Below are 11,840 nucleotides of genomic sequence, written 5' to 3'. Positions count from 1 at the left end.
TGTGGAATATGTTAATACATCCTTTTTATGTCACTTTTTTTTCCCCCTGGAAATACAACTAATATTGGTTTCATCCATAATTCATTCTATTTTTAATTTTTCAAAGATTCTGATAATACCGATTCTGGCAAAAACATGGAATTAATTTAGTAGGTGGGGATAACTCATTAAAAGGTATATAACAAAAAAACACCATCACTTGAGAGAAATACAAAAATAAATATTTTATTCAAATATCAACGATAAGAAAATATTTTTCATATGATACATATAAAGTCCCTTTTTAAAGTCATTACTTTTGGATGATGTACAGAAAGGTTGTATCCTTGTGAGCCATGGCACTCTAGAAGGTGATGTATGTGGACATCGGATGCTCCAAAATCAGTCAAACTGGTGGATGTGAAACTGGCTTCCTGTGTGTCTAACCATGCCGCGCAGGGCTGAAAAACCTGAGACGGCCTGGATCATCCAAGAAGAAAGAAGCCCACCAGATCTCATTTAGTAACAGTCTTACACGATAAGACACATTTTGACATCAAAAGTAGGGATTTTGTGACTAAAGTTTTGGTAAGAGGTACCTGTATTAGAATGAATATGGTGAGCACTATGTGGACACCCCTCTCCAAGGGCTGGATGAGAATGGCTTCATTGAGCAGCTGGAAAAGAATGAGCGGAAACTGCAAAAGGATGGTGAGCAGCCAAAAGCCTGCAAGCTCTGGGACCTTTAAAAACAAAAAATAAATACATAGGTATAAACATCACAATTTTAATGGCAAACTTATCAACTAGGTTCTTGTTGGTCATCTAAGCAATGTCTTACCTTTTCTTGCAGGTTCCCAACATAACCAAGATAAAGTCTAATGGCCTCAATCAGAGTCATCAGGAGCAGAATAGTGACAAGGATAAACTTGTAGTAGTCTGGCAATGCAGGATACTGATCGAAGTGACAAACACAAAAGCATTAAAACATTTTTTTACTTTGTATTTTGGTTTAACAAAAAGCAGTGCTTTTTCAAAGGCATATTAGTCAAATAAACAATCAGTTTTAAAACATATAATTACTGTTGCTGAATTACTAAGCTAATACATAGTAGCATATATTTAATTTTAACAGAAACAGAGATTTTACTTATACTTGGCGTTGATAACATGCTGCACACTTTTAAAGGTATTTTAGATGTATATGTTAATTATAATCCTAATATTAATCCATAATATAATTTTTTGTATTGCCATATACCAGTTTGGATTATTTGTCTTGTTCACTGATCTCAGCTAATATCTTCTCACCTTGAGCTCCAGCATTACAGCTTCACAGATCCACCACCAAGGGAAGAACCACATGTTAAAATATAACGACATCTGCAGTGGGAGGCTGGAGAGAACCCGTTTGTCTGAAAACAGTTTTAAAAAAAAAAAGCAGCAATTTAACCCCAATAACACGCGTTCAATGTGTCTATTTGATATACATTACACGTAAACAAAAAAGATACACAAAGCATGCAGAATACAGGAATGCTAGCATCTTTGCTAGCTCGTCTCGCGCTTCTGTTTACCGTGAGGCAAAAATCCCTCGTTTCCTTTGGACAACTCGGTCAAAAAAGAACTCTGGTCAAATAAAATATTGCGAGAAAAGTTATCTAAGCGTTTTCTAATCGTCCGAGGGAGCTCCATCGTCAGTCTAAAGTCAACGAAACAAGAGAGGGGTGGGAACACACTCCGCCTCTTCCTGAAAAAAGCAGCCCAGTGGAAGCTCCCGTCGTTTCCATGGTTACCAATGCTACAAGGGAAAAGTGAAAGGAGGTTGGTCAGGAGATAAGTTGGGGTCATAAAGTTAAATGAAAGTCATTTTTGTTTTTAATTTAAAAATATTTTAAACCGAAAAACATTTTTTAAACAAAAAAGAAAATATTGAAACTGATAATAATAAGAAAAAAGAAAAGAGAACTTTTAACAAAATTTAAAACTGAAATAAAATGCAGGTGTTTATACATCCATGTTATACATAGAATTTTTAAATAAAAAGATCTAACGTTTTTCCATTTTTTCCATTTCAAAATCTAAATTGTTTTTGAAGAAGAGAACAACAATCGTTCAGTTCGGTATATAGACAATTTCCTGAGTCACTTTTTTTTTTAACAAAACGACTGAACTGACAGTATCTTTCTTTCTTTCTTTCTTTCTTTCTTTCTTCTGGCTTAATGAGAGAGGTGGGCTTTAGGCTGCCCTGCAAGGCTTTAAATTTGGGTTGGAATGGCGACAAAGCCATACTCAAGCACATATAAAGGTGCTCATTTTGAGCCTGGATCGATATTTATTTTTGTTTATGTTCATGCTTCACAGCAGAAGGTTTGGCCAAACATACTCAAAATGTGCAGGGTTATCTTTGAGCACAACATTTCACTTTTCTGTCACCAGTTCACTGCACTTTTTTCCAGCACTTCACAATTTCTTTTTCTTTTTTCTCATCATCTTCTCCTTCTTTCCCATCACCCAGCTTGCCACAGGTTTGCCTGCTCTGTCTAAAAGCTTGCAGCAGCAACCCAGACTGACAGGTCATTGGTTAATTTGTATCACATGCAGCCTGGTCCCGGACACTCTGGAGGGCTTTACCATGTTAACAGGAGAAGCGGTGCAAGTGAAATTAGACACTGTCGTCTGACAACTTGCTGTAATTTATAAAAGCTTTAAATCAGTTTGGATCCAGATTAGCCAGCAGGTGGGTCCGGATCCGGACCGCGGTCCGCTAATCTGTGATCTCTGGTGTAGGGTACAGAGATGGGGACTCGAGTTTGTGACTCGTACTCGAGTCGCACTTAAGTCGCATATTTAATGACTTCAGACTCGACTTAGACTTGCATTTAAAGGACTTCAGACTCGACTGAGACTCGTGATTTCCGACTTGTGAACAATATTTTATTCCAGTGTAAAAACACTTATTCAAGTGTTTTTTGTTTTACTAACTTGACTGATCGCCGCTCGCCTTACCCGCACACAGAAGAGGTAAAAAAAAAAAAAACCCAAACCGTGAAGCACTCAAGTTCAAGTGTTTTATTTATACAAAAAGCCACAGCAAAAGTGGCATAATAAAACAGTCCTTTTCTTCTCCTGATAAAACCTAAAATTCAAGAGTTTTCCTTAAAAATCAGAGGCTGGAAGTTGGGCTCCGCTTGTTATGCTGCTTCTGGTGCGAGTGATCGGCCTGGAGCACCCACTGGCTGATCCACAGACTCTGCGGCGCTCCAGCACTGTTCCACTCCCTGGCGTGCCAAACCCCTTTCCAGACCGATCCAGCTAAAAAGAGAAGCAAGGAGAACGCCAGCATCCACGCGCCAAAACCCTGTCGGAAGATATATGCCTGTTTATGCTTTAAGCGAGGGGGAGCGCTACTTACAGGCGAGGTTCCTCCTCTGCCCTAATACTCCTTACTGGGCCATTAGTGCGCCCTCCTGGCGCACGGATACCAACTGCATCTCCCCTGGCAGCGCGTCCGTCTTTGTCACCTGCAGATTCCGTTCTCTTTCTCCTTTCCTTCAGACTCCTTTTATGTCGGCTTTAATCAGCCCTTGCTCACACCTGAGCGCAGCATTACGCAGCGCAATTAATGCACTCCGCCTCCTCAGACAACTACTTCAGTCCAGTGCGCATGGATTGTCACAAGGGAAAAACAAACCAAAACAACCCAACATGCAGGAAAAATTCAAAAGTCTAAAATAAAGGAAAACAATCATATAAAAAAGAAACATCAAAACATGCAAAGCTCAAGAAGAAAATACAAAGAAAAACAAATCATATCTTCCTCTCCAAACATGCAAAGCATACAACTAACATTTAAATGAAAGAAAACCATAAACCATATTTTTCCCTGTGCAACACACTGATGTCACTGACGCAACAGTACGTGGACGGCAGGATTGTGATTGTTTTTTTCCCCCACAGTCCTCATTTTCAATAAAAGAGCAGACATGTATTGCTAAAACTAAAAAAAGTTGTAACCACAAATGTCAGGTAAATACTGTAAGAAAATGCAAAATTTATCTGGAAAAAAATTTTGCGTGTGCTTTTTTTAATTGTATTTTTCATTTAGCAGTTCAAGATAATGATAATTCCATAGATATAATAGCGACCTTTAAGCTATACCGTCTCAGTGGAGATGAAAACACAAGGAGAAACAAGCAAGTATGAAAATTATTGCACTTTTTTAAATGAATCAAGTGATTAGAATTTTTTGTGCGATTAATTGATTATTGCGACAGGCCTTTTTAAGACTTGAGACTTGACTTGGACTTGAGCTCTCAAGACTTGAGACTTGACTTGGACTTGAGCTCTCAAGACTTGAGACTTGACTTGGACTTGCAAAAAATGACTTGTGAACATGTCTGGTAGGGTATAAACATGAATGGCACAGCCTCTTCCCTACAATGGAAATGGAAATGTTGCTATGGCAACACAATGATGCCGCATGTGGATGGATGTAGCTCTGAAGGTTGACATAATATTGAACATTTGCCATTTTCTTAAAAATAAATCTAACCAATTAAATAAAAATATTTCAAGATGACATTCCATTTAGGTATCAATGACATATTTTTGTTTTTCCAAACTTGTAATTTCGTGTCAGTGTGATGGAGATGCAGCAAACCAATGGGACTTATATTTGAATGCACATGTTTGCTCCAACACTAGTTCGCCGTTACACCCGCTGCCAAATTCCAGTGATCTTGCACTGATGCAGACTTGCTATTTAAGGGTGGAAGGGTCCAGTCTGCCTACCATTACATGGTGTTGGATGGCACCTTATGTGGCGGCCCTTTCGCTGGAAGAGGGTAAGTGCTCAGGGTTAGTGTTTAGGGGCCGGTTTGGAATTAGGCTGATTACTTAGGTGCAATAGAATAAGTAATAATTCTTTATATTGTTATTGGAAGCATGCTACCCATCTTGTAAGTATTGGTTTCATAAATGTTATGTTGAAAAAGCTTTTTTGGTGGCAAAGTGTTTCTTCTGCCTGAATGTGTTATGGTATAAAATGTGTATTTATTTATTCTATGCTTGCTCTTTAAGATATCAGAATTTGAACCTACTTTATATTTCAATTTTTTTTTACTGTTAAAACAAAATCTGTGATCATTTAATCAGTACTTGTCTTGAACACCTTTTTAAGCAAATGTTTTTTAATTGTGTTTGACAGTTTTCTTGGGCAAGTTGTTAAATGCACTTGAGTAAAGCTTTGTTGATATAGTACTGCTCTGGAGTATTGTTTTCGGATTCTCCATCCACCTCTGAAGGACGTAGAAAAGGGGGAGAAAGGGTTTCCACTATTATTATTAAAATAAACATTGTATTAACCGTCAGAAGGATCACATTGCCAGACAGGGTAAAGGTGACAGATCAGATGTATTTGTTTTGTGCTAATTTTATATAAAGAGCAGGTAAAGATACGGGGGAAATTTTGGAAACAAGATCCACTTCCAAACTTCTGTGCAACATTTAAAAAAAATCTTAAATAAAATTTAGAAGAGGGTGAAAATTCAGCTGTAGCAGTAAATAAATATTGTACAATTGATCGATCGTCTCAATAAAAACTATAATAGCCTCATCATGAGACAGAAAAGTAAAATATATGATATGCTATCTTCTATTTATGAGAAAGTATGTATTTTATGGCATCCCAATTCTTAGGGATAAATCTTTTTTGCCAAGAGTTAATCTCGAGACAAATAATTAATATTGAGTTTAAACTTATTTATCTCAAATGAGTAAATATAGTTTTTGTTTCTTTCACTTTCATTTTGAGAAAATTACACAACAGTGCAGTTTTGTTTTTAGTGAAATGAAACTAACCAAGTATAGTAAGAAGATGGCAGCGAAGAGTGAAGCACCGGATTCTTTGTGCTGCTCTATATGCCTGGAGGTGTTGAAGAAACCCGTGACTCTTCACTGTGGCCACAGCTACTGTATGGACTGTGTAAATTGCTACTGGGACCAGAAGGATCCAAAGGGTGTTTGCAGCTGTCCTCAATGCAGACACACTTTCAGCTCCAGACCTGTACTAAACAAGAACACAGTGCTGGTTGATTTGATTGAGAAAATGGCTGACTCAGAGCGAGCCGCTCCTTTAGGTGAAAAGAAAGCCGGTCCAAGCGAAGTGGAGTGTGATTTCTGCACTGCGAAGAAACTGAAAGCTGTCAAGACCTGCTTGGTGTGCCTGGCTTCTTACTGTGCCACACATGTGCAGCCTCACTACCAGTCTGCAGCTTTCCAAAGGCACAAGCTGGTGGAGGTGTCAACCTCCATTCAGGAGAAGATCTGCTCTAAGCATGACAAGCTGCTCGAAGTGTACTGTCGCACTGATGATGAGTGCATTTGCTTACTTTGTGTCATGGATGAGCACAAAGGTCATGACACTGTCTCAGCGGCGGCAGGAAGGAAAGACAAACAAGTAGGACTGTTGTCATTATTATCATGTTACTATTCCCAAAATTATGTTATTCTATCATCCAGATTTGTTCTGCAAAAAAAAAAAAAAAAAAAGGGAAACATAGCACAGTTGATTCTATTGAATGAACTCTAACATTGCTTAATTGACTTGGGGCAAAAAACCTGTTCTAGGACAGGGGCTGCAACTAACGATTGTTTTGCAAATTGATTAATTACCATTAATCCGATTATTTGTTTCAGCCCTAACTGGGACCAATAATTCTATAGGGGAAAATTTTATAAAATACAATTATAGAAAAAATAACTATGAAGGGAAATAGGAAAAATAACAAGTACAATTGAAACTCATTATTTTTACTTCTAAATGTATCCCTGTAAGTGTGTTTGAATGCATAAAATTTGTAGGTCAAAGACACACACCCAAAACCAAGCCTTAAACCAACCAGACTGGCCACTCTAAAGTTTCTTCAAAGTTTGATTGCTATAGAAATGCCATACCCGCAACAGAGATTGTCACTCAAAAAGGTTACGTCCCTGATACCTCGATTATCATCACAGCACCAGGGAAACAATTCCAACACAGGCTGCACAACTTTACCATAAAAATAGCAATACCCTGAGGGACTGGTATGACAATTAGACAGTACCACTTATGTTTCATTGGTGTAATTTGCCTTTTAAATTATTAACAAAAATTACAGAAGATTCTGAATATGAGTAAAAACGATATATTTGTATTGTTTAATTGAGTAAACAATATTTGTATTTTTAGAAGCTATTTGGAGAGAAGAAACAAAGATACCAGCAAGCAACTGGAGAAAAGGAGAAGCAGTTGCGACAGCTGAAAGAGAGAAGAAAAGCATTTGAGGTGACTTTCTTTGTTTCTGTTGGCTAAATTAATCATTTATGAAGCATATTTCCAGTAAAGTAATAGTAAAGTAGATCAAGGTTTTTTTTGTTGTGGTTACTGCCCTTAGGTTTCCAGAGATGCAGCGCTTGATCAAAATGAGAAGATTTATAATGAAATTATCGCAATGGCAAACAAAAGACGTTCGGCTGTGAAGGAGTTAATCATACATCAGGAAAAGGCCGCCACTGGTCAAATGGACACACTCACTGATCGCCTTCAGAAGGAGATTGGAAGTCTGAAGAGGAGAGAGGATGAACTGAGGAAGCTGTCTTCAACCGGGGATAACATTTATTTTCTGCAGGTAAACAGATGAATCCACAGCATTTGCAGTTAAGATACAATGCTTTGCAAGAGTATGTTTTCCACATGGTCATACAAAACATCAGTGTTTTTCTGGACGTTTTTAATGTGATATACCGAGACAAAGGGTTCCATTAATAAGTTGAAGGAAAATGTAAATTTCAGTCATGAAATAGAAGTGTAAAATCTGATGTGCATTTGTATTTAGAGGCTGCATATGGAGCAGTTCCTCACACTCTTGGTTTGTGTTAAAAGAGTCCTGGTGCAAACTCTTGCATGCTCAGCCTTTCCAGAAGTTGCTCTTGCTTCTAAAGAAAATAAGTTGCATGGAGCTAGTTTACCACTACCATTGCTGACATACAAATTCTTCATGGATCAGTGCTTCTATGTTCCTCTTGTATCTATCAGTCGGCCTTAGTAAAGTCCGCTCAAACTGAGCCTTTTTCTGTTGGAGTTTTATTCCTGTTAAAAAGTAGTTTTTCCTCTCAACTGTCACCACTTGCATGATAACTGTGATCGAAACACAATATAAAGGAATGTCCACTGTTGCCACATGCACATCCAAGAGGAGTGTATCCTGCAAAGTCAATGACTTGATGCAATTGGCTGATTTTTCTTAGAAGAGTTTTAACCAATCTAACTAGATGATCTGGTTGAATTGTCCCTGTAAAGCGTCTTGAGATTAGATGTGTTTTAAATTTGCACTAGATTTATGAATTGAAATAAGCCATTCAATTAAAATTAAACTAATTTGAATTTATAAATCAAATTAAATTGAATTGTAATGTTCTGTTATAAGAGGAAAGAGGACTAATCATATATGAAAATGATGTGTTTTAGATCTTTATTTGCAAAGATCTTAAAATGCAGTGTCCTATTTCCGTCTTTTCTTTTACAGTGTGGGGATTATTTGTGCTGGAGAATTACATACAGAAAATGATTTAATATTTGTGGGTATGGGTGTGGCAGTTGCACCAATAGTCACTCCAGGTTTGAATCCTGACCTAGAGATCTATTCTGCATGTCATTCTTGTTCTCTCTCCACCCCATTTCCTGTCTGTCTGTTGTCTAATGAGGTGCCTCAAAATGTAAAAGCTTTTGCATTGTAGTGTAATAAAATGTCCGACATTCCAAGGATAGGGACACATTTGTAAATCTTATTATGATATTGTGTTTTGCTTTTATGTTTTTCAGCAAAGCAAGTCTGTTTTGGACAGTGCAGAACCCGAGCCGAGCCTCAGCTTCAATCTTCAACTAGAGAAACCCTTTGACTTTGTTACGAAGGCTATATCAAACTTTAAAGAGAAAACTGATTCTTTGGCTTCCACTTTAAAGGAGATATCAGAGACCTGTAAGAAAAGAAAAAACACACAAAAAGATTTCTATATGTAGGTGTGTGGTTGTGTGATATTAAGGGGTTTGTGAAAAGGATAACAGTACATTTTCCCTGTTTTCAGTTGAAACTGTTGCAGAGCCAAAGACAAGACAGGAATTGTGGATGTGTAAGTTGTTTACCTAACATTCATAAATTGTTTTAGTTGATTTATATTGAATAGCAAATGCTTTACATTTTTTTTTTTTTTTACGTTTAAGATTCCTGTAGCTTGAGTTTGGATCCCAACACAGCTTTTGAGAACCTGTTGGTCTCTGAGGGAAACACCAAGGTTACTTGGACCAAGAAAGCCCAGAAGTACCAGTACCACCCGGAGAGGTTTACCAAATATGATCAAGTGTTGTGCTCAGAAGGTTTGTCTGGTGTTTGCTACTGGGAAGTTGAGTGGAAGGGGCCAAGAATCGAGATTGCTGTGTGCTATAAAGGACCAAACATGGAAGAAAGCTGCTTTGGATTCAATGACAAGTCCTGGAGTGTTTCTCTCTCCAATTCTGGATGCATGTTTTGGCACAACGAAAACAAAATCAAAATCCAGAACCGCTGCTTTGGTACAGTTGGAGTGTATCTAAACCACAAAGCTGGCATCCTATCTTTTTACAGTGTTTCTAGCTCTGGAGAACTGATGCTCCTCCATGAAGTTCACACCGCTTTCTCTCAGCCTCTGTACCCTGGTTTTATGGTTTCCAGGGGATCATCAATAAAGATAGTAAAGCAGCAGTAAAAAAAAGAAAAAATGAAAAGGAGAATGGAACTGCAGCTTGTTTAAATAAAGTCCAATTTGTTTTCAACCCAGAAAACATACAGCAAAAATAAGCATATGATATTTAGCCATTGACTGAAATAAACTGAAATGATGTACATTTTTGTCAAGTTATTAAATGGGGGCATTCAAAGATGGATGGATGTAAAAATTAACTGAGGATTCTGATATTTGTTCACTTTTAATAAACTTCTGATTTTGTGCAACCCTTATTTTATGTTTAAAATATTGTTGTTTGTCATTCTTTGTCTTACCTTAATAAGAACAGACAACTCTTGTTCAGCAAATTAAATCTAGGAGCCACAGTCAAGTGCTTATGTTTAACTGGTCTTTGGAACATGTTCACTGGAGAACCAAGAAAGCCACGCTTAGATATTTACTTTTTAGATTAACATCATTTTGGGCACATGATTATAGAAAAAATTGTGCTAATCTAATTCAATTTGAATGATTTAAAATGACTTGAAGAAGAGGGTAAAAGCATTTTTGGATTACTCACCTCAGACTTCCTGGTTAAACACTCGGCATTTTGGTTTCTTTTCAGTCTTTTTTTATTTAACATGGTATTTCAGTCAATTTTAGTAGAAAAAAGACACATATATATTACACTAATAATTTGTGTAGTGACTTATACTCTTAAACATTTTTTCTTTTTTTTTTTCTTGACTATATAAATAAGTAATGATTCAAATCCCTTTATGGTGTATCACATATATTCTTTATTACTTTTGGAAACCTAAGCTAAACATTTAAGCTGATAAGAAACCGTTGACATTATGAACCTTTTGCACCACTACGAAACAGCGACCATCTCCTTTTAATTGTAATGAAAAAGGTCCCAATCTGAAACAGCTGGCCAATAGGTAAATAACACTTCAAGTCCATTCTGGTAATGATATTACAGATTTGCCCAAAACAAATAAAATTTTTGTAATATGAAAGGGAGAGATACAAAAATGTATAGTGTGGAATGTGATTAAAAGAATGAACAGTGTTAAAAAGGAATATAGATATCCAGTATTAATTATAGATAAAACAAGTATAATAAAAGATAAATAAAGAAAAAGCTGAAATATTATCTAAAACATTCAGTTTAATTTATAGTTCAAATAACATTAGTGATGAGGGAAAGAAAGGGGAGAGAAACCACCAAACTGAAATACAAAGACTTGCTACAAATGAATGAAGATAGAAATAATTTAATAAAAGAACCGTTTACAAAAGCTGAATTATATTCTGTGCTAAAGAAAACAAAAAATACAGCACCTGGTAAATATCAGAGCTGGTACACCATGATAAATAATTTAAGTGAAACATCTAAAGATGTTATTTTAGATCTCTAAAGTCTTGGAGGAAGGGGAGCTGCCACAGAGGTGGAACGAGTCAGTCATCCTACCAACAGCTAAAACAGGGAAGGATTGTTGGCCGCTCACACTGAGTCTGGTTCTGCTGGAGGTTTCTTCCTGTTAAAAGGGATTTTTTTTCTCACCAGTCTCGCTACAGTGTGAGGGATTGCATCCGAGTCTATGAGTCGATGCAATCAACTGGTTTTCCTTAGATAGAAAACTTTGAATAAATTTGAATCTATGATCTGCTGTACTGTAAAGTGCCTTGAGATGACATGTGTTGTGAATGGGCGCTATATAAATAAAATGAACTGAATTGAATTGAAATTGTTCAAAACCATAAAGTAATCATCCTATTACTCTAACGTTAAATCTACTAAGCTATTACCTGGATCATCCAACACAAGACATTTTAAAACCATACTGGAAAAAGGAAAAAAAATATATATGAAATGTTTTGAATGGACTACTGGAAGGAAGACAGGGGAATTTCAGATGCAAAATATAGAAATAAGTCAATTAATACCATTAGCTGTTACACCATCATGGATTTTGAATTTATTGGAAAAGAAATAGGAAAGAAATTTGTTTTTAGAGTCTAATTTGGTTCAAGATTATACAAACAGTTATTATCAATTCATTCAGATATATACAGATGCATCAAACAAATGAAAAAATAGGAGTAGCAGTATT

General features: G+C 36.6%; 2 protein-coding genes across 2 annotated transcripts; one reads left to right on the top strand and one right to left on the bottom strand.

Annotated features, from left to right (window-relative positions):
• Positions 1–199: 199 nt before the first annotated feature.
• On the bottom strand, positions 200–1,742 carry tmem17 (transmembrane protein 17). Its single transcript, XM_038305496.1, has 5 exons — positions 1,557–1,742; positions 1,291–1,394; positions 821–934; positions 579–722; positions 200–459 (listed from the first exon to the last, which is right to left on the bottom strand). Exons 1-5 carry the CDS (start codon positions 1,672–1,674, stop codon positions 382–384), a joined length of 558 nt encoding a protein of 185 aa, XP_038161424.1. The 5' UTR covers positions 1,675–1,742; the 3' UTR covers positions 200–381.
• Positions 1,743–5,840: 4,098 nt separating this feature from the next.
• LOC119796780 (E3 ubiquitin/ISG15 ligase TRIM25-like) lies at positions 5,841–10,003 on the top strand. Its single transcript, XM_038305495.1, has 6 exons — positions 5,841–6,439; positions 7,211–7,306; positions 7,416–7,649; positions 8,843–8,999; positions 9,106–9,150; positions 9,242–10,003. Exons 1-6 carry the CDS (start codon positions 5,858–5,860, stop codon positions 9,760–9,762), a joined length of 1,635 nt encoding a protein of 544 aa, XP_038161423.1. The 5' UTR covers positions 5,841–5,857; the 3' UTR covers positions 9,763–10,003.
• The last annotated feature ends 1,837 nt before the right edge of the window (positions 10,004–11,840 follow it).

This window comes from Cyprinodon tularosa, unplaced genomic scaffold (genome assembly GCF_016077235.1).
Source record: "Cyprinodon tularosa strain WSP-4 unplaced genomic scaffold, ASM1607723v1 ctg56, whole genome shotgun sequence".
NCBI lineage: Eukaryota > Metazoa > Chordata > Actinopteri > Cyprinodontiformes > Cyprinodontidae > Cyprinodon > Cyprinodon tularosa.
Note: the sequence above shows the minus strand (reverse complement) of the source record. Positions and strands in the feature narration are given on the sequence as shown.

Bases quoted from the DNA above. Each gene is read 5' to 3' on its own strand.
- tmem17 (XM_038305496.1), bottom strand. From the start codon at position 1,674: ATGGAGCTCCCTCGGACGATTAGAAAACGCTTAGATAACTTTTCTCGC. The intron at 1,395-1,556 runs GTAAACAGAAGC...AACTGTTTTCAG, and splicing joins CGAGGGATTTTTGCCTCACG to ACAAACGGGTTCTCTCCAGC. The intron at 935-1,290 runs GTGAGAAGATAT...CACTTCGATCAG, and splicing joins CTGTAATGCTGGAGCTCAAG to TATCCTGCATTGCCAGACTA.
- LOC119796780 (XM_038305495.1), top strand. From the start codon at position 5,858: ATGGCAGCGAAGAGTGAAGCACCGGATTCTTTGTGCTGCTCTATATGC. The intron at 6,440-7,210 runs GTAGGACTGTTG...TTGTATTTTTAG, and splicing joins CAGGAAGGAAAGACAAACAA to AAGCTATTTGGAGAGAAGAA. The intron at 7,650-8,842 runs GTAAACAGATGA...TATGTTTTTCAG, and splicing joins ATAACATTTATTTTCTGCAG to CAAAGCAAGTCTGTTTTGGA.